At 51.2% G+C, this 24,193-nt stretch overlaps 3 protein-coding genes across 3 annotated transcripts; 1 reads left to right on the forward strand and 2 right to left on the reverse strand.

Annotated features, from left to right (window-relative positions):
* The first annotated feature begins 1,800 nt into the window (after nucleotides 1-1,800).
* Vat1 (vesicle amine transport 1) lies at nucleotides 1,801-9,215 on the forward strand. The gene is made up of 6 exons (XM_052194677.1): nucleotides 1,801-2,324; nucleotides 4,969-5,176; nucleotides 5,510-5,680; nucleotides 5,801-5,890; nucleotides 7,348-7,589; nucleotides 7,693-9,215. Exons 1-6 carry the CDS (start codon nucleotides 1,899-1,901, stop codon nucleotides 7,774-7,776), a joined length of 1,221 nt encoding a protein of 406 aa, XP_052050637.1. The 5' UTR covers nucleotides 1,801-1,898; the 3' UTR covers nucleotides 7,777-9,215.
* A 33-nt stretch (nucleotides 9,216-9,248) lies between these two features.
* Nucleotides 9,249-18,159, reverse strand: Ifi35 (interferon induced protein 35). The gene is made up of 7 exons (XM_052194679.1): nucleotides 17,974-18,159; nucleotides 11,183-11,281; nucleotides 10,567-10,714; nucleotides 10,371-10,477; nucleotides 10,088-10,274; nucleotides 9,894-10,000; nucleotides 9,249-9,687 (listed from the first exon to the last, which is right to left on the reverse strand). Exons 1-7 carry the CDS (start codon nucleotides 17,986-17,988, stop codon nucleotides 9,496-9,498), a joined length of 855 nt encoding a protein of 284 aa, XP_052050639.1. The 5' UTR covers nucleotides 17,989-18,159; the 3' UTR covers nucleotides 9,249-9,495.
* A 2,033-nt stretch (nucleotides 18,160-20,192) lies between these two features.
* Nucleotides 20,193-23,276, reverse strand: Rpl27 (ribosomal protein L27). Its single transcript, XM_052194682.1, has 5 exons — nucleotides 23,164-23,276; nucleotides 22,817-22,899; nucleotides 22,090-22,259; nucleotides 20,392-20,502; nucleotides 20,193-20,283 (listed from the first exon to the last, which is right to left on the reverse strand). Exons 2-5 carry the CDS (start codon nucleotides 22,895-22,897, stop codon nucleotides 20,235-20,237), a joined length of 411 nt encoding a protein of 136 aa, XP_052050642.1. The 5' UTR covers nucleotides 22,898-22,899; nucleotides 23,164-23,276; the 3' UTR covers nucleotides 20,193-20,234.
* Between the last annotated feature and the right edge of the window lie 917 nt (nucleotides 23,277-24,193).

Raw genomic sequence — 24,193 nt, forward strand, 5'->3', positions numbered from 1 at the left:
GGGGCTGCGGGCCCCCTCCGCCCCGCCCCTAGCCCGCGGGCCGCACCTCTGGCCCCGCCTCCCACCCGCACCGCCGAGGGGCGGGGCCCTGGATGGGGCGGGGCCTGGGAGGAGAGCGGTGGGAGTCGAGTCAGACTCTAGCGCGCAGCTGTGACCCCAGGAGCGCCGGAGGGTTTGCGGCCAGAGAGCCCCGTTTATTTGAGTTCCTCGGGCGTGGAGGCGGGGCGGACCGTGGGCGAAGTTCTGAAGGGTCCCTTGCGAAGCTACATGCACAAGCGCAAGGCCTGAGCCGTCTGTGTGCCCACGCGTGCACGCAGGTGTGCTAGTGCGGCGGACACGCGCGGCGGCAGCAATCTATGTCCCGAACACAGGGGGGCGTGAGATGTTAGGAAAGGGAGGATTTTTGATTTTTGTCTCCCTCCTCCACTCTCTCGGGTCCGGGCAGAGCTTGGGGAAATGGAAGAACAGACCCTAGCACTCCCACCCTGCATTAGTGACATCATAGCTTTCCATCTCCATAACGACGGGTGGCGGGATCAAGGCCTGTGAACAACCTAGAAGCGTGGACTAAGTTCCTCTAGCCAAGTACTGAGTGGAAAGTTTTAGGGGAGCTTTTGCGTCCTCTGGTGGATGTTTTGGTAGAAAGAGCAAAGGGAAGGCTAAGGAAGCTAGAACCGATTGACAGTCGGCTAAGGGGGGGGGGGGGCAGAGCCCCTAAGGCCAATTTCAACCTCATCTCAGACTAACAATAATCAAACCGCCATTTGCATGACATCCTTTGCCTTGAGGAGGATGGAGGTTTGAGGGCTGAGAGGAAGGGGGGGGGGGGTGGGATCAGGATGTAAAGAGAATGAATGAATGAATGAATGAATGAATAAATAAATAAATAAATAAATAAATAATCCTTCCTTAGCCCGGCATAGTCCTGCACGCCTTCAATCTCAGCACTCAGAAGGCAGAGGCAGGAAGATCTCTCTGTGTTTGAGGCCAACCTGGTCTACATAATGAGTTCCAGGACATCCAGGTCTAAATAGAGAAATTCTGTCTCAAAACAAGCAAAGCTTTTCCTTAAGTCTAGTATGTTCGTTTTAATTTTATTTGAACAATCGTGTAAAGGCAACTAAAGCACACAATATCATCACTATTTCATAGAAAGTAAACACACACACACAGCCTTAACACCCAAGACTGTTAAGTTAGAGATGTAACTCAGGAGTAGAACTACATTCATGAGGTTCTATCCTCAATACCAACAAAAGGAAAAGAGAATGAGAAAGGGAGGGTGGTGGCGCATGCCTTTAACCACAGCACTTGGGAGGCAGAGACAAGCAGATTCTGCGAGTTCAAGGCTAGCTTTGTATTCATGGCAGGTTCCAGGCTCCAAGCCAAACACGGCTACATGGTAAGATCCTGTCACATGCTTGTAGTTTGCCACTACAAGAACACAGTGAATGAAGTCTGCTTGTTACTAAACGGAAGAGTTAAACCTGAGGCACAATTTCACCGGATTCTGATCCGCAAATGACTAGCTCCCCAAATCTGATAGAAACTCAATTTTTTAAATTATCCTTCAGTGTGCCGTGACCACTTTTGATTCGTATAAGGATTTCTATGAATAAATCAAGACTCGACATACCCCAGAATCTCCTCATGTTTATCAGTCAGTCACAGGCACATACCCCACCATCCTCCACCTGCACCTCTAGTCTTTTCGCGCCCTCGCAGCTCGGTCAGCAGAGGGCCTAGCCCTTTAAGTCCGCCCGCAAAGCTCCACCCCCCGAGCAAGGCCCCGCCCACCCGCTGGAGCCCTCAGCCTGCGCTCTTCCTGACGCGTGTCCCGCCCTTCCCAGCTGTGCACCGGTTCTATACAGCTGGGAACGCACGTCGGGAGTCTAGCCATGTCCGCGGAGAGGGAGGCAGCCGAGGCGGCCACTGTGGAGGCAGCGGCCGAGGCCGGGGCGGGAACCGAGACCGGAGCCGGGGAGGGTGCGCCTTCGCAGCCCCCGACAGTCGAGGTGGCGAGCGACCCGCAGCCGCCGCCGGCCCCCGAAGCGTCGGCATCCGCCTCGGCGCCGCCGCTGCGCTGCCTGGTACTCACCGGCTTTGGTGGCTATGATAAAGTGAAGCTGCAGAGCCGGCCGGCGGTGCCCCCGGCCCCGGGTCCGGGTCAGCTGACGCTGCGTGTGCGAGCCTGCGGGCTCAACTTCGCCGACCTCATGGGCCGCCAAGGGCTGTACGACCGGCTGCCGCCTCTGCCCGTCACCCCCGGCATGGAGGGCGCGGGCGTAGTGGTGGCAGTGGGCGAGGGCGTCGGCGACCGTAAGGTGAGCGGCAGCAGGGCAGGAGTGGGCGCGTGCCGGGGGTGTGGCAGGGCCGGGAAACCAGCACGGACGCGGGTGGACTAAACGGAGAACACATGGAAAGCAATTTATGTCTTGAAGCTCCTGGAAAAAGAATTTACTGGGAACTGGCAACAATGTTATTGCCCCTTCCCAAAGCATTTTTTTAGTAGTGGCCGCCGCCCCAAGCGGAGTTGGGGGGAAAACAATAAGGCGCCCAGACGCATGCGCAGGACGACCTGCTCGCCCCCCCTCCCCTAGTAAAACCACACCTGTACCCCTGCCCACTAAACACTCCCGGGGCAGTTGTGGTCTGTGACTCTAAGTGGTGCCAAGCTCCCCCTTTCCATCCCCAGGGAGCTTTGAGAAGCTGTGTAGACAGGGTTAGGCGGGGGCGCAGAGGCCGTGCCAGAGCACTAGTCACATGCAGCCCCGTGGTGTATGGGGGTGTATGACGGCCCCTCCCCGAGCTGGGCCAGAGGGGACACACCCATCATGGAGCCGAGAGAGCCTGGCTTCTCCCACTGCCATGGGCCTTACGCTACTACTCCGGTATTTGCCGTAGGGGAGGCGGGATCAGTCTCCCATCTTTGTCTTGGGCTTGCATTCTCGTGACTGCAACTCCATCCCTTCTTCGGTGACTCAGCGGGCAGGCCACGACCCAGGGCTACCCTTGGGAACTTCCGGCCCAAATTGCTCCTCCTCCCTTTCGGAGGACCCCAGCCTCGGAAATCCAGGCGGAGCCCATTTGGAGTAGGGTAGGGAGGTGTGGCACCTTGAGCAGGTCGGCCCAGCTTTGCAGGTCTGCTTCTCGTTTATCATTAATCGCAGCCATAACCTTGGCCACAGGAGGCTTACAGATGACCAGCTTTCTGAGAGATCTCGACTGAGGCCTCTTTTTATCATGGGTTTAGGGGTTTCTTTTCAAATCCAGCACCTTCACGAGAAACTGCTCCAAAGCAGTCTGCATCTTGCTTTGGCTAACTTGCTGGTTTTGCTGCATTTGTTGAACATGAAAACAGCTCCTCCTTAAAGTCGTTCTTCAGGAATCCAGCAGTGGTCACACCCTTGCCCTGACTTAGAAATTATCCTACTCTTGGATGGCGCTAAAAGGACTTTTGGAGGGTAGGGGGTGGAAAGGGAAGTTAGCAGTTCATGTTACGGCTGAAGGCCACCCATCTACCCACTCCTCCCCACACTTTCCGCCTGGTAAATACAGGATTTCCTGCCTCGGGTAAGAATCTGATGTAAGGGCCTGGATTCTGTGGGGAGGGCTTTCCCACCCTCCTGGTGGTGGAGTTGGGGAGGGGTCCTGGCCCTGAGTTGGGAGAGCTAAAGGTTAGGTGTGAGCCACATGTTCTCCATTACATCTGGAACTGGCTGGCTGCCTGCTTCTTGTTCTGTGGTTAACACTCTTGGATTGCTACTGTGTCTTCTGGGTTTGAATTTTGGGGTTCCTCCCCCCAAAAACTCACAGAAAAGGTGTCCCCTTCAGTGGAACGTGGGGACTTGGTGACTTGTAAAAGGACCTGTGTAGGGGTCTTATTCTCCTACCCTGTGGATCCTACATGTCCTGTAAGGAGCTGAGCTGAGCCCTGATTATCTAGGACGGGACAGCACTCACACTTGTCTCTCCGTGGTCTTCAGAGAGCCAGGTGGACTCGCTGCTGACCGGACTCTCCCCTCCGGTCCTGCACAGTTAGTTGCTAAACTGGAGAGATTCTTCTTTGTCCCTTGCCTCCTGCAGAGAGACCCTCAAACAAGGCACTAGGAGAGAAAGACAACGCCTTTTCCATGTGGCTGGAATGGATTGCCCTTCTGAACATCACGTTTGTGTACCATGTCTGGGTTCATGTTTTTTCTAGGGTTGTCAGTGTGAACCTATATAGAACTGAAGAAGACCCCTGGGTTGGTCACACCCAGCCGTGTACTGTTTATAACTCTGACACATCTACCTGCTCCGAGGCGGGGGCCCTTGCTGTGTGCAGCCCCTCTCTACGGTTATTTGCCGACTTCCTCTCCTTGCCGATACTGATATTGTTGTCATTATTGTTAGCTAACATTGCTAAGTGTTAACTATATGATATATATCGCACTATCACTTCACTGAATGTTGTTTTTTCCTAATTAGAGATCCTACAGTTCCCCTCCTGCAGATGAGAAAACTGGCTAAATAAATTTTATTTGTTCATGGCTGCATTGTCATTAAAATGGCAAGGTCCACTTTTGTAATCAAAGCAGCGTGATCTCTTTAACAATAGTTACGCTTGCCCCAACTGTAAGTTTCTTGCGTTCAGGGATCTTACGCAATAATGAAGTATATGATCTGTTATGTGGAGATAAGGGCAGCCCAGAGCTGATGCGAGGATTGATTGGACACTTCCCTGTGAAGTACCAGATAGACACTCAGGATGGAGAAGTATCCCTTGATGAGAAAGAAGCAAATTATGATCAATCCTTCTCTTCCACCATTAGTCATGAGTCTTGTCACAGACATTGAATGGTTCATGCGACAACCAGCTATGTCTGCTATTCCATCTCCAAGGGTCTGGGACATGGCAGAGGTCAGTAAGCCACCTGTGGGTAAATGAAGAGTAATCGCATGACATTTTTCCTTTCTTTTTTTTAGGCAGGGGATCGGGTGATGGTGTTGAACCGGTCAGGGATGTGGCAGGAGGAGGTAACTGTGCCATCAGCCCAGACTTTCCTGATGCCTGAGGCCATGAGCTTCGAGGAAGCTGCTGCCTTGCTGGTCAATTATATCACCGCCTACATGGTTCTCTTTGACTTCGGCAACCTAAGACCCGGCCACAGCGTCTTGGTACACATGGCTGCAGGTGACAGGTCCCTTCCTTTTTTATTTTTTTTTTTATTTTTTCACCCGACCTGATTTCCCTTCCAGGCCCCTCTCTGTAGCCTGTCTGGTTTGTTGTCATGGCAACTCCAGACTGCCTGGCCTGTGGAGCCCAGAGGCCTCTGCAGTAGAGTTGCCGTGGTAACATTTAGACAACCAGGTCCAGCCTGCTCTTAGCGGCATGCCCTCACCCCCCCATACACACCACACACCATCATCTCCTGCCCAGTCTCTGTTCCTTTGGTTCTCAATTATGGAATTTGAACATGGGCCCTGACTAAGTACCTAAGTGCCTCTGTGCCCCCTTCCGCTGCAGGTGGTGTGGGCATGGCAGCCCTGCAGCTGTGCCGCACCGTGGAGAACGTGACAGTGTTTGGGACGGCCTCTGCCAGCAAGCACGAGGTGCTGAAGGAGAACGGGGTCACACACCCCATCGACTACCACACGACCGACTATGTGGACGAGATCAAAAAGATCTCCCCCAAAGGTGGGGGCAGGGCCTGGAAGTGGGGTGGGGTGGTTGGCATGGCACAGGGAGAGGGGGGCGAGAAGTCTCCAGATCTGTGGAGATTAATGGGTTGTCCCCCTGGGTCTCGTTCTTTCACAGGAGTAGACATCGTCATGGACCCTCTGGGTGGCTCGGACACTGCCAAGGGCTACCACCTCCTCAAACCCATGGGCAAAGTTGTCACTTACGGTGAGTTGTTAGCTGTATCAAATACAAAGCAGTTATGTGGGGCAGGAGGATGGGATAATTCATAATAATTGATAGGTAGAAAAATCCCACCGGTAGGGTGGGCTACAGGGGCTGGGCTTTTGAATAAGGAAGGGATAGACTGTGCAGAGCTCTGCGGTGAGGTCAGGGTGTGGAAGGGTTCTGGATTTGAATGACAGTGCTGCCCCTGGGTGACAGCCACACACTCTCTTTCATAAGTCTCATGTGAGTCATAGTAGTTCCATATTCCTATTTAGGGGTTATTTCTGATGCAAAACCAATCAGTCTGCCTGCTTCCCACAGCACCACCTGGACTTCTGGGGCAAGCTGGATATTTATTTTAAAACCTACATTACACACACACACACAAAATGTAAATATAAAATGAGAGCAATTTTGGGAGAGCACGTGCTCTCTCTCTCTCTCTCTCTCTCTCTCTCTCTCTCTCTCTCTCTTTCTCTCTCTGTCAAGGACTCCTGATTCTTTCCTCCCCAGCCTTCATGTCCTGAGTATGTGGGGGAGGGAACAATCTTCCATCCCATTTTCTTCTCTTTTTGGGGGTAGGGGGTAGGGGGAGACTGGATCTCACCACCTAGCTCTAGCTAGCGTGTAGCGCATAGAGACCCACCTGCCTCCCTCTCCCGAGTACTAGAAATCAAATTGTGTGTTTCGACTACATCTGGCGCTCTAGTTCTTTCGTTTGTTTGTTTTTTGAGGTAGGGTTTCAGTATCAAATGCTGGCTTCAAACCCACTGTACAGGGCGGGCTCAAATCTCTCATCTTGTCTCTGCTTCCCGAGCGCTGAGTTTCAGGCTCACACCACACAACCACCTGACCTACATAGTTCAGGGTAGGCAAGCATTCCAGCCGAGCTATGGCCCCAGCCCTTGTGTGTATAATTTTGTTGTTGTTTTTGCTTCATTTTCGTCTCTTGAGACAGGGTTTCTCTGTGTAGCCTTGGCTGTGCTGGGACATAATCTGTAGATCAGGCTGGCCTCAAACTCAGAGATGTGCCTGGGATTAAAGGTGTGCGCTACCAGCTGCTTGGCTGTGCATTTTTTTTAAATGTTTACTTATTGTGTGTGTATATAAAGGTGCCATGGTGCACGTGTGGAATTCAGAGGACAGCTGGCAGGAGACAGTTCGTTCTCTTCTTCCATCATGTGGGTCCCAAGGCAACTTTGGTTGCCAAGCTTGGCATAAAGCCAAAGCCATCTTAAAGGCGTACGTGTGTGTGTGTGTGTGTGTGTGTGTGTGTGTGTGTGTGTGTATCTACACATATGTTCGTACATACAAAGAATTAGTACCTGGAACCGGAAGTTCCCGGATTGTCCTTGTGTTGAGTGTTACAGAGATCAAGGAGCTAGGCACACCTGGATTCAGACACACAGAGATGTGCCTGGCAGCTGGATCATAGGACGTGTCACTCTGTTCCTTAGGAATGGCTAACGTGCTGACCGGCCCCAAGCGGAACCTGATGGCCATGGCCCGCACCTGGTGGAATCAGTTCAGTGTGACAGCTCTGCAGCTGCTGCAGGCTAACCGAGCTGTGTGTGGCTTCCACCTGGGCTACCTGGACGGTGAGGTGGAGCTCATCCGGAGCGTGGTCACCCGCCTCTTGGCTCTCTACAATCAGGGCCACATCAAACCCCGAATCGACTCAGTCTGGCCCTTCGAGAAGGTGAGCATGGCGACAACAGGAGGGTCTGAGTCGGGCAGCCCAGGTCCTCAGGAGAGGATGCAGGGGCAGAGGGCATCAGGAATGCTCGTCTCTTCCTCTCCAGGTGGCCGATGCCATGAGGCAGATGCAGGAGAAGAAAAACATAGGCAAAGTCGTCCTGGTTCCTGGGCCTGAGAAGGAGACCTAGGGCCAGCGGCTGAGGGCCCTGGAGAGCCGGGAAGGGAGAAGATGGGGCGCCCCGTTGTGTCGCCCACCAGCCTCTCACATTTCATCCTGTCATGATGCTCTACCCTCCCTCCCCCAGAAAAGGTCTCTGTGCTGATGAAGGCTTCCCTGCTCTGAGCTGGCTCCTGCTCTGGGCTCCCCCTCCCCCTTCCTGCCCTCAGGAGAGGTTGGGAAGTGACCACTTGGATGTCTGGGCCCTGCCAACGGGTCAGGGAGGGTCAGCAGGAGGCTGGCTGCTTCCTGCCCCCTCCCCACCCCCCGGGCCTGCCATGCTGCTTTTGTGCCAAGGTTAGCCAGTCCCCCCTCCCTGCCCTATCCCATGGGCTTCCACCTCAGCCTCAGCGTCCCTCCTGCCCCACCCCCACCCAAAGAATCTATGCGTCAGCTCAGGATGTGGGGCTAATGTGTGTGAGTGAGTGAGTCCAGCATGTACCTGTGTCTCCATAGTATCCATGCAACCCATGCCGGCGAGGCCCACCCCTGGACTTGGTCAGTATCCAACCTTGTCTCCTGTCCCCAGTGTCCTTCCTAAGCACAATTAGATTTCTTCCACCTCCAGTTTGCTGCATTCTACAGCAAGGGCAGGAATCAGACCGACTCCCTAGCTCACGCTCTGGGAGGGGTACTGGGTACCCCTCCCTCCACTGAGGTCTCTGGATTTGTCTCAGTGCCTTAGCATCGGAAAACCCGTGCTTGTGTATGTGTGTGTGTAGGGCAGCCCTATCTCTGGCTCCTTTTCCACCTTTCTCCCCAGTGCCTTCCTCATCCTGGTGGAGCCGAGGCCTGAGGCCTACTCCTCGCCAGTCCAACACTGCCAAAAAATCTGTGTATGTGCCAGGGGTTGGGGGGGTAGGAGGCAGCTTCAGCCTCTGGGGATCAATTGCTTTTACTGTGGTCTGTGGCCTGTCCCGTCTCTGTCAGTGGTGGAGGAGAAAGAGGCAGTAAGCTGGGTCAGCCAGAGTTCTGGGAGACACTGCCGGATCTTATTCTGGGTCCAAAAGGAGAATTCAAGCACCATGTCCTTTGTTGTCCAGGGAGGCTGCTGCCTCTGGAGGGCAGCTCTGCGGCTCAGCCCCAAACGCTGTTTACACTGGTGGGGAGGAGGAGCGTGGGCAAGGGAATTGCTGGGCTGGTTAAAAGGACCAGGGCTACTGGAGCCAAAGTGGGGACCTTTGAGGCTAGGTGGGGGTCACCTGCTGCTTCAGAGCTTGGGTTAGAGAGAGAGCTCTTACTCCAGCCACTGTCAGAGGGAGTGGAAGGAGGGACCCAGCCTCTCTGATGTCTAATGGAGGCCTCCATATAGGAAGTGTGATTTCTGCTTTTGTGTCCCCCCCCACCCCACTCCATTACCACAGCTGCCTTTGTGTCTGTGTCAATAAAAAGCCAAACCCTGAATCCTGACCAGATGTATCTTGAGAGTTGCCGGAGAGTGGGTGGTAATGGTGCGCATCTTTAATCTCAGCAGTTGGAGGCAGAGACAGGCAGCTCTGAGTTCCAGGCTAGCCTGGTCTACAGAGGGAACGCAGGGATATACAGAGAAATCTAGTCTCGAGAAAACAAACAAAGCGGTGGGAAGCCAGCGTCAAGGTCTGGGTTCTGCCCTCTCCCTCAGCTGTCCTGAAGTAAAGGCTGTCACACCAGGTTGGCATTCACTGTTCTTGGTAGCATTAGGCATGCAGACCTAGCTTGACTCAGAAGTGAAGACAGCCAGGCCCTGCTGCCCCGGGGGCACAAATGCCAGGGCCTCCACCTCCCCGCCCCCACGGGTGGGCTTCTGGAAGTGGATCTCCAGGATGTCATGCAGCTCCTGGGCATCCAGGACATCGGGAATATTTGTCACCAGCACTGAATGAGGTGCTTGCTGGAATTTGATCTAGAAAAAAAAAAGAGACAGGAAATGAGTGGCAAGAGCTCATGGGAACTCAGGGCAGTAGCGAGCAGAGGTTGGAACAAGGAACATCCTACAAAAACTGGGATGGGACTGGAAGCTCAGGCTCCTGTGTTGGTTGGAGAGGCTGGGGGACCCTGAGCTATCCCCAACAGACAAGTAGAGGCCTCCCTGGCCCTGCCTCCACTTACCTCAGCTTTCTGGATCTCTCCACTCACATAGGGAGAAACCCTCAGGAGGACCTGCTGCCGGCCCAGTGGGACTCTGAACTGGCCAATCTCACACAAGTTCTGGGCCACTGTGAGAAACAGAAGGGTGGCCTCTGGGGCTTCTCTTCCCCAGTCTCACACACCCTGACCCCCTACCTCCCCGTCAGGACCCTAACCTTCTTCCTCAGCAAAGCCCAGCATGACGGTCCCTTGCAGCATCTCCCTGGTCTCCACATCCCCGCCTCCATTCTTGGACTTGCCAAAGAAGATCTCCAGCTTGTCCAGCAACTCCTCTTCACTCAGCTTAAGTCCAGCAGGAAAGCCACTGACCAGCACCCTGTGGCTATCTGGCTGGCTGGACACCTAAGGAGACAGGGCAGGCTCAGTTGGCCCACTTATCTGTGGGACCCAAATGCTATAGGGGGACCTATTGCATGGAGGACCCCGCCATTCTGTCACCTGGATGTTGGTCACCACGGGCAGCTCCAAGGGCTGGATCCGCACCCGCAGCCGGCAGTCCTCTATGTCAACTTTGTGTTCTTTTTGCTGTAGCAGCCGATCTACCACTGGGGGTAGAGGGACAGGGACAGTCTTAGGAAACCTTATGACCTCTCCTCTGAGCCTCCCCCAGAAGTCCCCTCCCAGAAAGGCTAACCTTTGGGATCCTCAAAGGTGACCAGAGCAGAACCTCCAGGCAGAGGGCAGCAGATCTTCATGTTAGAAACTAGAGACTTGGGCACTTGCCTGCTCGGCTTAGTTTGGCCTTGGAATACCAGAGGGACTTCGGGCACCGGGAATGGGACCTAGAGGTTGAGGGAGGGAGGCTAGTAGCAAGCTCAAAAAGTAGAGGTCCCCACCACTCCCTTCTGTACAGAATGTGTCCCCCAATTCCATTTGATTGACGTGCAGTGAGAAGGCCTTCTTGGCTTGTACCTCACACAAGCCTGGCAGGTGGGTGACTTCACCTCACAGATGAGAAAACTGAGATCAAAGAGCTCAAACAGTGTACTTGAGGTCACATAGCAGGGAAATAAGTAATTACATATATGCGTGTGCGTGTGCGTGTGTGTGTGTGTGTGTGTCCAGGTACCCATCCAGGCCAGAAGAGGGCATTGTTTCTCTTGCAACTGGAGTTACAGGTAGTTATGAGCGGCCCCATGTAGAGGCCAGGAATTGAACCTATCTCCTCTGCCAGAGCTGCAAAGCACTCTTCACCACTGAGCTGTCTCTTCAGCCCCTTTCTCCCAGGAATACCTCAGCTCCCAGCTGACCTTGTCTCTGGGAGAGCCTGTGCGGTTTCTTTTCAACTGCTGCAGCTCCTGCAGCCTTGTCTTGAGCCTGGCTTGCTCCTCCTGAAGACTGTAGAGGACCTGGTAGAGCAGAAGGGAATAAGAAAACAGCCATCAGCCTTTCTAGAACCTGGAGGAAGTGGCGGGGCTGGGCTGGGCTCTCCAGAGCAGAGATGATGTTCAAATCTCTGACTGCTCCCAACCCCTTTTCCCTGGCTTGGTCCCAACCCAGTCTACCCAGGGGCCCTGCAGCAGCTACAGCTGATTCACGAGCCAGGTCCAGAGTCTAGCTCTGGCTACGGGGCCCTGGGCAGGACAATCCTGGTGCAAAGAGATGAAAGCAACTGAAGTCTCTAAAAGGAGCCAGAGCTTGAAGTAGCAAGGCTTCATACCACTTGGCTAACTTTTGGTTGTTCTGGGGATCGAGCCCTGGTCCTTCAGCCTGGTATTCAAGGTGCATGCTATCACGGAGCTACACACCCCAGATTCTGAGTCGATACTGACTGAGCCAGATCTGCTTGCTTTTCTCCTACGTGTGTGTGTTTGTGTGAGGACACCAGCTTTGTGGAGTCTGCTCTTTCCTCCCTCCCCGTGAGTTCTGAGGATTACACTCAGGTTGCCCGGCTTGCTCAACAAGCACCTTTTACCCCTTTTTTCTTCCCTCTTTTCCCCAGCCCCTCTTCTTCCTCATTCTTTTGATAATACAAGTCTCAAGTAGCAGGCAAGGCATGATAGCATATGCCCTTTGTCCTAACACCTAGGGCTACACAGAGAAACCAGTCTCAAAGAGGAAAAAAAAAATCTCAGGTAGCCCAGGCTAGCCTCTTTCAGTTTCCACCTCCTCAGAGCTGAAATTCCAGGCATGTGCCCCATGCCTGATCTATGCAATACAAGGACTGAACTCAGGACTTCCCCAAGTACATATTCTATCCAACCAAGCTGCATCCCCAGCCCTTCCTTCGGCTGTCTCGAGGCAGAGTAGTCATGTATAGTCCCAAGCGGACTTCTACTCACCACGTAGCTCAGGCTGGCCTCAGTTCAGGGATGACAGGCATGAGCTACCCGACCCATAAACTAAACCTTTCAAAAGGCCTATAACCACTCAATTCTTGTTACAGCTATGGATGTAGCTGTCTTGTCCCGACTTTATAGATGAGGGGACGAACTGAAAAAGAGGTTAAAGGATTTGTCGAAAGTCATTCGGCCAGGCCGACTGATGCCAGAGCGCTCTTCCAGTCAGTGTTTCCCAGTGAAGAAATGAAGTCCAGAGCAGAGAAGGAATTTGCATATCCCAGCCTTCCTCTCTCCACACACCAAGCAGCCTTTCAGGCTGGTGTGCGTTGGATTGAGTCCAAACAGAACAGCAACTGAACTGAGGGAGGAAGCCCCATGAATGCACCTTTGTTTGTGGGAGAGCACAGACATTGGTTGGCAGAGCTCAGGAGGGCATGAGGAAACCTGAGAAGTAAGACTGGCCGAGAGAATGCCATCTTTACTTGGAATGATCCAACCTGGCTTGTCAGGTTGGATCTCTGCTGTGTCCCCAATCTCTGCTGTGTCCCCAAGTCTCTGGAACAAAACAGACATCAGTAAACGTGCGATACATGAAGCACGTGACAGGGCAGGAGCCCGTCACAGGTGTCACTGAAGACACTGTCTGGGTTTGTTCTGTTTGGAGCAGAGGAAAACTAGAGCTTGAACCATATTATGGCTGCTCAGGAATGGGGAAAGGTCCCTGTTTATATCCGTGACTCAGAGGTTACAGTGTGTTTGAGGGCCGGTAAGATGACACCAGTGAGTCAGGGTCCCTGTGGGGTGATGAGGAGTGGTTTGGTTGTTGTATTTCCCCACGAAGATGTGGTTCCAATAATATCTATTTCTTTTTTCTTTTTTTTAATGTTTTGTTTGTTTGTTTGTTTGTTTTTTCAAGACAGGGTTTCTCTGTGTAGCCTTGGCTGTCCTGGAGCTCACTCTGTAGACCAGGTTGGCCTCAAACTCAGAAATCCGCCTGCCTCTGCCTCACAAGTGCTGGGATTAAAGGCGTGCGCCACCACCACCACCACCCGGCATCTTTTTTCTTTTTAGAAATATTTTTTTTGTTTTGTTTTGCTTTGGGGTTTTTGTTTGTTTGCTTGTTTTGGGTGGTTTGGTTTGGTTTGGTTGAGACAGGGTTTCTCTGTGTAGCCCTGGCTGTCCTGGAACTCACTCTGAAGACCACGCTGGGCTCAAGCTCAGAGATTTTCCCTGTCTCTTGAGTTCTGGGATTAAAGGTGTGTACCACAGTTGATCTCGTGTGTGTGTGTGTGTGTGTGTGTGTGTGTGTGTGTGTGTGTGTGTGTATGTGTGTGTGTGTGTGTGTGTGTGTGTGTGTGTTTGTGTGTATGTGTGTGTGTGTCCTCTCCTTCTACCTTGTTTGAGACAAGGTCTCTCAGGTATCACCACTGCACAGACCAGGCTAGCACTGGACTTCTGGGGACTTTCCTGTTTGTAGCTACCACCCTGACATTGGATGAAAGATACTATGCCTAGCTTTCTTGGGGTTTTAGGGATTCAAACCCAGGCGCTCATGTTTACACAGCAGGGCCCTTCCCCACTGAGCCATGTCCCCTACTGTGTAGCATTTTACTTTTTCATACCTATGATTGGTCATGCACATTTTCTTTTTCTTTTTTTTCTTTTTTGGTTTTTCGAGACAGGGTTTCTCTGTATAGCCCTGGCTGTCCTGGAACTCACTGTAGGCTTACACTAACATATCTGATTTATTCAATGCATTTTTTAAAATTATAATTTTATTTAATTTTATGATTCTCAGAAGATGTTTGGTTTGCTTTTTCTTTTTGGAGGGAGAGGGGGGTTCGTTCGAGACAGGGTTTCTCTGTATAGCTCTGGCTGTCCTGGAACTCACTCTGTAGATCAGGCTGGCCTCGAACTCAGAAATCCGCCTGCCTCTGCCTCCCAAGTGCTGGGATTAAAGGTGTGCGCCACCACTGGTTGGAAGCAAGTGGTGAAGCAAGTTTTTTTTCACATGGGATTTGGTAGCAAATCTGGGCATCAGGTGGAGGTGTTCAGTCCTTCCAGACTTCAGGAAATTGATTCTTGACCACCTTACTATGAATAGAACAGCTTATGCAGTCATGGAGCTGGGCAAACACTAGGGAGGCTGAGGTAGGAAATGTGAATTTGAGGCCAGATTGGGTTACATATCCAGACCCTGTCCAAATAAATAGGAAGGAAGAAGAGCAAGAGACACACAGAGGAAGTGCCCTGAATTCTCTTGCCATGGTTTGGCACGGCAGGGCATCGGTTGCCATCCGCATGACCCCTTGCCATCCGCAGAGATAACAACATATCACCAGTGGAGAAGATCAAACTTCAAAGAGCACTTCCTGGCCGGGTGTGGTGGCGCACAACTTTAACCCCAGCATTGGAGAAACAGGTAGAACTCAGAGGGTTTGAGCCCAGTGAGACTTCCAAGCTAAACAAGTCTACAAGTCTAAACAGTGAGACTCTGCCTCAAAAGCAAAACAAAGTAAACAGTGAAAGAAGACACTCCCTACTGAGAGTGCTTCACTCTCTGAGAGGACTTATCTGCACGCGAACTCCTGACCATTGCCTTTGTGATAAGTCTGACTGTTAAGAATTGCTTAATCCAAACGCTCACCCTGCTAACTTCTGGGATTTGTTTGCCCGCCTTCGCCCCGTGTGTGTTGGGGACAGAAGCAGGGACTTATGTTAAGCACATGCTCTATCCCAGAGCTCTACCCCAGCCTACGAGGAGATTTGGTGACACCTGAAGGAGAGTCCCATCTGTACCTGACACATGAGTAGGTCCTCAGGAGCCACTGATCCACCTCCCCTGCCTGCTGGGTAAAGGGCATTAGACTACAGTGGGGGCGGGAGAGCTGCTGGTGAGAGGGCACAGCGATAAAAGCACAAGACACACAAGAATGATGACTTGAGGCTGACCCCAGATCCCATGGTGGGAGGAACTTCTGGAAAGTTGTCCTGTGACTGGCACATGCTCACCCTGGCGCACAGGCATGTGCGTGTGCGCGCACACACACACACACACACACACACACACACACGCTAACAACAGCAATAAAGATTATGAAGTGATTAAAAGACCTTATTGGCAGGGCTGGAGGGATGACTCAGCAGTTAAGAGCATTCATTGCTCTTGCAGAGAACTCAGGTTTGGTTCCCACCACCCACACGTTGGCTCATGACCATCCTTAACTTCCCTGGAGGGAATCCAATATCCTCTTCTGACCTCTGAGGGTTCCAGTCATGCACACGGTGCGCATACATACATGAAGGCAAAACACTCATACATATAAAATGAGATAAATAATTCTGGGGCAGGAGACACGGCTCAGCAGTGACAAACACTGGCTGATCTTGTAGAGAGTTTGAATGTAGCAAATTATACATGGGTTTAATTCCCAGTACCCATGTGGTGATCACAACCATCTAACATAACTCCAGATCCAGTTACTCCAATGCCCTCTTCTGTCCTTCATAGCTACAAGGCATGCAAGTGGCCCACAGACATACACAGGCAAGACACCCATATAATGATAAAAGATAAAAAAATAAATCTTTCAGAAAAGGTAAGTTAATCTAAAACAAATTTATTGTTATTGTTTATTTTTGGCTGAGACAGGGTTTCCTGTGCTGTGCTGGAACTCACTCTGTAGACCAGGGTGGCCTAGAGCTCAGAGATCTGCCTGCCTCTGCCTTTTAAGTGCTGAGAAGAAAGGTGTATGTCACCACTACCCAGCTCTAAAGCAATTTTTTCAAAAGAGACAAGGGGATGCAGAGATGGCTCGGCTGTTACTAACACTTGATGTTCTTGCAAATGACCTATGTCAGTTACAAGAACCTTTTTTTAAAAAAATATTTATTTATTATAGGTAAGTACACTAGCTGTCTTTAGACACTCCAGAAGAGTGTCAGATCTCATTACAGATGGTTGTGAGCCACCATGTGGTTGCTGGGATTTGAACTCAGGACCTTTAGGAAGAACAGTCAGCGCTCTTAACTGCTGAGCCATCTCTCCAGCCCAAGATTTTATTTTTTTTAATGCATATGGGTGTTTTGCCTGTGTATGTCTGAGTGTGCATGTAGTACCAGAGGGGGCCAGAAGAGGGAGAGTTACAGAAGGTTGTTGGGCTCCAGGTGAATGAGAGGGATGGAACACTGTTCTTCTGAAAGAACAGTCACTCCTGTTAACCGCTGAGCTATCTCTCTAGTGGAGTTGCCAGGATTTTATATATATATATATACTATATATATATAAATAAAAACTATATATATATATATATATAGTTTACATTTATGGGTGTTTTGCCGGTATGTATGTCAGTGCCTGGTGCCTGGAGAGGCCAGAAGAGGACATTGCATCCCCAGGAACTAGAACTAGAGTTATGGCTGGTCATTAGCCAATAGGCTGGTGGTGGGCACTGAAGCCAGGTTCTCTGCCAGACAGGCACATACTCTTAACCACTGAGGCATCTCTCCAGCAGCTACTTTACAAGGCAGGGTCTCTCACTCACTAACCTGGAGCTGTCCAGTAGGGCTGGCTGGCTCACCAACAAACCCCAGGGGAGTGCTTGTCTATTGGTCCCCACTGCTGGGATTACAAGCATATGCCATTATGCTGTTTTTTGTTGTTTTGTTATCTCAGTTCTTAAGGACTGAATTTCTTCTCATATTTTTTTGTTTTTTAAGATTTATTATATATAAGTACACTGTAGCTGTCTTCACATACTCCAGAAGAGGACGTCAGATCTTGTTATGGATGGTTGTGAGCCACCATGTGGTTGCTGGGATTTGAACTCAGGACCTTCGGAAGAGCAGTCGGTGCTTTTAATCGCTGAGCCATCTCTCCATGGCCCCTCATTTTTTAAAAAAGATTTGTCTATGTATGTGAGTGCCCTTTCCAGACACATCAGAAGGCACCGGATCCCATTACATGTGGTTGCTGGGAACTGAACTCAGTCAGTGCTGTTAGTTGCTGAGCCGTCTCTCCAGCCTCCCTTCTCATACTCTTTAGGTAAGCAGTTTACAGACTGAGCTCGCTCCCTAGCCGCTCCTCTAGGTATCTTTACTGCTCCTTTTGCTTCTTTGGCACCAAGTAGCTTTTTTTTTTTTTTAATTATATCTGGGAGGCAAATGGACGTTTTCTGCCAGAGAACTAACAAGAGGAGACAGAGCTGTTGAGGACAAGCTGCATCGGGTCCCTCACAGGTGGCTGCCCACTAGGTCACTGTGCTTGCTCCCAAGACATCACTGGCTGTTGGGAGGCAGATCTCACAGCTCAACCCAGCCTATCCAGGTGGCCTCAGTCAGAGGCACTTGGAGAGGAGCTCACCCCAGAGAGGACCAATGGTCAGGTTGATGGGGCAGTCTGGGGAGGAGCTTTTGGCTGGGAAGTACTTCAGAGTATTCCCTCTGCTGTTAGAACAGCCAGAAGCCTTTGATGTTTACAGCTCTCTACAAACCCAAAACATACATCCACAGAAAGAATTAGCAAGGTCCTGACTTGGGGTGTCAGAGTCCTGGTTTTGAGGCAATAGGTAAATGACCAGCTCCACAGGCCAAGGTACCCTAAGCTCTCTATTTCTCTCCCTCCCTTAGCAGGCCTGAGCTGAGCAGTTCTCAGCCTAGAACTGTGTCTGTCCGTCCGTCCTGTCTTCACACACACACCCTCATCCCTACCTCACCTCCACTCCACACACGGCAAACCCCTCTCCTGCTTCCTTACTTACAGTTTGCAGGGCCATAGCCACGGCTCTCAAGCCTGGCTGACAGAAGCTGAGGCTTCAGAGAAGAGTTGGAAGTGAAGAGTTCTGAAATACTACTCTTTATTTCAACCCTCAGAGGTCTCCTCAGCCTCCAGCAGAGTTGAAACAAGTCCACCGCTGTAGCTAGCAGGCTTGACTTCCACTTTCGTTTCTGTGAATTCACTGAGCACAAAGCCCCACCCTGGGGAGGAGCCTCCCAAGTCTTCAACTCTAACCACCTAGTCAGGCATGTGCTCCTGAGACTGCAAAGGGAAGATAGTACTTTCTCAGGCAGCCAATTCTAGCATAAACCAATTGGTAGGATTTGTAAGACTTCAAGACAGGCTCTCAGTAATGAAGCTCTAGTTGGCTTCGAACTCTGAGATCTGTGTGCTTTTGCCTCCAAAAGGTTGTGATTAAAGAAATTAGGTTAAGTAGTGGTGTTTGATGCCAGCATTGAGAGGCAGGTGGATCCCTGTGACCAGTCAAACCTAGTCTACAGAGTGATTTTATTTTTCTTTTTTGGTTTTTCAAGACAGGGTTCCTCTGTGTATCCCTGGCTGTCCTGGAACTCACTCTGTAGACCAGGCTGGCCTCGAACTCAGAAATCGGCCTGCCTCTGCCTCCCAAGTGCTGGGATTAAAGGAGTGTGCCACCACAGCCCAGCCACGCAACTTTTTTTTTTAAAGGATCTATTTATTTATACGAGCACACTGTATGTAGCTGTCTTCAGACACACGGGTGCATCAGATCCCATTACAGATGGTCGTGAGCCATCATGTGGTTGCTGAGAATTGAACTCCGGACCTCTGGAAGAAGTGCTCTTAACCACTGAGCCATCTCTCCAGCCCCCATTCACAACTTTTTAAAAGAAGACCTTTCTTTATGTAAGTATACTATAGCTGTCTTCAGACACTTTAGAAGAGGGCATCAGATCCTGTTACAGATGGTTCTGAGTCACCATGTGGTTGCTAGGATTTGAACTCAGATCCTTTGGAAGAGCAGTGCTCTTAACCACTGAGCCATCTCACCAGCCCCTTTCATAACATTTTTGATTTGGTGCACCACCCAGCTTCACAACTCTTTTAACTCCAAGATTTGACACTTCAGACATACATGCAGGCCAAAACAAAACCACATCACTATCCAGCACATGCAGCAGACATTTAAAAATTGTTTGTGTGGGGACCCACAAACCACTGTGCAGGCATGGGAGCAATAGGACTTTGGAGTTGCTGTCAGGCTCATCATCTGCCCTCTTATAAAACCAGTTAGTGAGCACCAACAAGCCCCTGCAATGCAGAAAGTACCCTGGACAAAGCTTCTCAACCTCGCACTAGCCAGAACCTTAAGTTGTTCTCTGCTTCTGAGATAGTGCCACAGCACAACACTGGAGGCCTCAATTTCAGAGAAGCCTGCCTGAGCACTGTCCACATACCTCTATTTTCTGAGTGTGTCCATGTGGTCAACGGTGGGAATCGCTTTATTGGTTTGTTTTTTTTTTTTTTTACTCCCCCCCCCCAAGACAGGGTTTCTCTGTATAGCCTTGGCTGTCCTGAACTCACTCTGTAGACCAGGCTCGCCTCCAACTCAGAAATCCACCTGCCTCTGCCTCCCAGAGTGATGGGATTACAGGCGTGTGCCACCACCACCCGGCTGGGAATAGCTTTAAAACAGGCTTCCAAAGTGTAGAGCATGCCTTTAATCCCAGTACCTGGGAGGCAGAGGCAGGCCTGTCTGGGGGGTTGGGGGGGGACCAAAACAGGGTCCCACTGTTACCCAGGCTGTCTGGAACTTACCATGTAGACCAGACTGGCTGCAAACTCACAAAGCTGTCAGCCTCTGCCTCCAGAGTGCGCCACAACCACCCAGAGTATGATTGTAATCAGAAATCCGCCTGCCTCTGCCTCCCAAGTGCTGGGATTAAAGGCGTGCGCCACCACCGCCTGGCATGATTGTAATCTACAGCCCTGCTTCTTTCTCTGTGCTACCACAGTGAGGTTCCTAATGGGGGGGAGGGGGGCTGAGCCTCACCCCGCCCTGCTTCTGAGGACCCTTGTGTTTTTCATTAAAATTGCCAGGGGCAGCTCATGGGCGAACATTCACTGTCCCCAAGGAGGCTGTCAAGATGGTTACCAAGCTGAGGCTCAAAACTCACAACAGACACCTGGTCTCTTTCCCACACAAATGTAACAGGCAGACACTTGTATTTTTTAAACTTTTTAATGACGAAAATGAAAATATACCTAAAAGCGAAGCTTCTGGAAAAACCATTTGTTCTTCCCTGTCTTGTATCTAGAAAGGAAAAAAATAAACAAATGATGCACAGGAAAAAAAATAACCAGGAAAGCAAATTCTTTGACAGGAAGTAGTAACTGCACTCCAAGCACAGGACGCACTTACCGCTCCTCAAACTTGACCTTGGCCTCCCGCCTGGCCTTGCGTTTCAAAGCTGGGTCCCTGAACACATCCTTGTTGACCACAGTCTTGTCCAAGGGGATATCCACAGAGTACCTGGGTTAACAGTGCAGAGGCAAGATTAGCTGGGGACACCAGGAAGCCAATTTCCAGAGACCTGGTGTGGTCAGGACACAAGCCCCCGGCAGCCGCCAGGAATGTCCACTGAAGCTATGCTACACCCTCACGCACTTCCTTGGAAATTCCTTTTAAGAGGTGAGATTCATCACACCAGACCTTACTTTGAATGTAATAGCTGGCGATCTCTCCGGCTGGACCCTCCTCAGCCAGGCATGGCACACAACCAGTGACAGCAGCACCCCAGAGGCCGAGCTCTCAGGCCAGCCTGAGCTGTGCACACTAGTGTGACCCTAAGAGTAAGGCAGCCCCAGCGACAACTCTTGAGGACACATGCTGCTGGGTCCCAAGAAATCTAGTTCAGGACCCCTCAGTTCCGCAGCTTCGTTCTCACCCCTGGACCAGAAAGCCGTTCGAAAGACCTGTCACTATACAGCTCTGGCTGGAAGACACCCCTGCCTCAGCCTGTTAAATGCTAGGATCTTAACTGTGCATTACCACCTGGCCTGAAAAGAAAGGGGTGGGGGTGGGGTGGGACAAATGCCTAGATTGACAGTACAGTAGTCAACTGTCAGCACCTAGGATTTCTCAGCATGGCCACACATAAAACATCTACATACATAAACCACCACCACCACCAAACCAAAGAAACAAAACCAAAACTGGGTGGTGGTGAATCCCATTAATTCTACCACTTCACAAGAGGCAGGAGGATTAGCTAGTTCAAGCTAGCCTTGGCTAGCCTAAAACTTACGTGGGGGGAAAACATCTTAATTATGTGTTTCTGTATACACTGTACAGGTTCCCTCTGGAGATTAGGGAGCTTGGAGCCATTTAACATTGTCAGGTTCTAGAAATTAAATTCAGCTGCTCCACAAAAGTAAAGTATCCGAATGACTAAGCCGTTTCTCTATCCTGGTTCAAAAACAAAACTGCACAGAGCCCCCTCCTTCCACCCTTATACAGGTCACCACCAGCAGCAGGTCCTAAGCTGTCTCATATGAAAGTCATCTTGTTCAAAGGCGAGAGAAGGCAGTCTGGGTACCTGTCCTGGGTACCCTAAAAGACAAATCCAGCAATCTACATTTAATAAGGTTGAGCTGGAGAACAGAAAAGGAAAAAAGGGACCGAGACAGGATGCTCACACCTGAAACCCAGAATGCGGGTTTCAAATGTGTGGATAGCCTTGTGCTAAAAGACAAACAAACAGCCGGGCGTGGTGGCACGCGCCTATAATCCCAGCACTTGGGAGGCAGAGGCAGGCGAATTTCTGAGTTCGAGGCCAGCCTGGTCCTCACAGAGAAACCCTGTCTAGAAAAACCAAGACAAACAAACAGATGCAGAAGATAAAGCGAACCAGAGACTATATCAAGTCTGCTCCCTCCCCCAACAGCTGAGGTCTTGCATCTACCGGGTAGAGTGCATAGTCACACAAGCTTAAACGAGAGGAGGGAACAGGGTCCAGAGGCAGGGGAAAGGAAAGCCCCTGATGGCCGGCCCTTTCTTGTACCACAGCAGCCACAAGGCTGCCTCTTCCTCAGCCGAGGCCATTTCTGGAAGGCTCACCGTGTGGGCATGAGGTGGTTGTAGTTATAAACTTTGACGAAGGACTTAATCTTGGATCGCTTGGCGATCTTCTTCTTGCCCATGGCAGCTGTCACTTTTCGGGGATAGCGGTCAATTCCAGCCACCAGGGCATGGCTGTAAGGGCGGTCCGAGGTGCCATCGTCAATGTTCTAGATGGGGAAAGGAAAAAGGAAAGAAAAACCACGTTACTGCTCGGGCTCGATCTTAGCAAAACTGTCTATCACATACACCCTCCACATCTCTAGACCACTGTGGAAGACAGTCAGCCATTTATTTAATGCTAAGAGTCAATGGGAGATTTAGAAGTCCGTCAAAAGCTAACACTCGGAGTGATGCTAGGTGCCGCCTAACCCCTTCCTCCGGGAAGCTAGGCAAGGCTAGAGCTGAGACTGCGATGCTGGCAGCCTAACCCGTTCTAGATAAACGGTAGGAACAGGAAGCTGGGGAGGCCAGGATCCTCAACAGCAAAGCCAGTGGTCTTGTGGCCAGGACAAGGGGTATAAAACTGGAGAAGAACCAAGTAGCAAAAAGCTCAAATATACTCAGGGGATGCTATATGTTCAATACACAGTGGCCACCATTAATACCCATTATGCATCCGCCAGTGCCTATCGCTAGGACAGATCTTCAATTCCAACCCGGCTCATCTTATACAGCAGGCAGAAATCCCCACATGCAGTCCCAAGAGCCCCGGGGGGTCTGGTACCTTCACGATGACGGCTTTGCGTCCAGAGTAGCGTCCGGCCAGGACCAGCACCACTTTCCCGGGTTTCATAAACTTGCCCATTTCTGCAGAGAACAAAGACAAGGAGTCGCTCAGAAGTTTGTAAAGCGGAAGGCCCCGGTGCACACTTCTACATGCGAGCCCAGGTCGAAGGCCTGCGACTTTAGATCACTCGCTGCCGACTAGGGCACGCAGCCCGGAGGTTCTGCGGCCAGGGATGCGACTCGCCGTGAAGCCGCCAGACGCTTAGAGTACAAACAAGGCCGGCAATCCGACAGCGGGGTCGCGATGGCGGCGGATTGCCAGACCCTGTCCAGGCCTCTACTTACCGACGGCAAGGATCGAGCTACCAGCAGAAAGGAAAAGAGGACACTTCCGCTAACCTTTCACCTTACGGAGACGTGGCTTCACTTCCTGTCCCGCCTCTCAGGCCCAGCCATGCCGCGCGGTTGGTGGTCAAAGTTGCTGGCGGAAGAAGCTCGTCAGGGCGGGTCGGGCAGCGCGTTTGTTTGAACCAAGCTTTATTAGCAGCACGAGAAGCAGACAGGAACAGAGAGTTCGGGTTCCTGCGTGTGGAGGGAGGGGTAAGGACTCGTGAGACTGCATTCTGTTCTATCGCCTTCATCGTTGTAGTCCCCTGCTCTGCCACTAGGTGGGGGACAGAGTCTAAAATGTACAGTTTTGCTTTGGAATATAGAGCTAGGCTTTGCGGGGTGGGGTGGGGAGTGTCGGATGTTTATAATCCCATCATTTGAGGGGCTGAGATAGGAGTTCCAGTTCCAGTCCAACATAAACCCTATCTTCAATAGGTAAATATAATTTAAGTTTAAAATGATTATTCATAGAAAACAAAATGACCTCATGCGCTGTTAGATGAAAGATGGGGAAGATCAGACAGTATCCTTATCTCCAGTGTTCAACCTGACGTCAGATATTACTGCCTACAATAAGCATGCGGGCCAGAAAAGGGCATTCCTGCCACCGCAGTTCCATGTGGTTGGTAGCCGCTATGTGGGTGCTGGGAATTGAACCCAGGTATCTCTGGAAGAGCAGACAATGCTCTTAAGCACTGTGATGTCTCCCAGCCCCCCAGAAGGGACTCTTTTATCAAGGAGCAGCTGGCTATGATATTCTGCCTCTTTCACCTGCCTGGCTTGATGTCCGTCTGTCTGCACATCAACTTCCCTGTTCATCATGGCTTCCCTGGTGCTCAGTGAGCCTGCAGATCTCGGCCTGAGATCTCCTGAAAGCTGCCTCCTGACAAGTGTCACGCCAGGCCTGCTGCACTGGAGAACACCAAGTGTGAAGCAGTGGAGAGAACCAAAATGAACAAAGGTAAAGGAGATGTGTCTGACACAC

This window comes from Apodemus sylvaticus, chromosome 10 (assembly GCF_947179515.1).
Source record: "Apodemus sylvaticus chromosome 10, mApoSyl1.1, whole genome shotgun sequence".
NCBI classification, from domain to species: Eukaryota; Metazoa; Chordata; class Mammalia; order Rodentia; family Muridae; genus Apodemus; species Apodemus sylvaticus.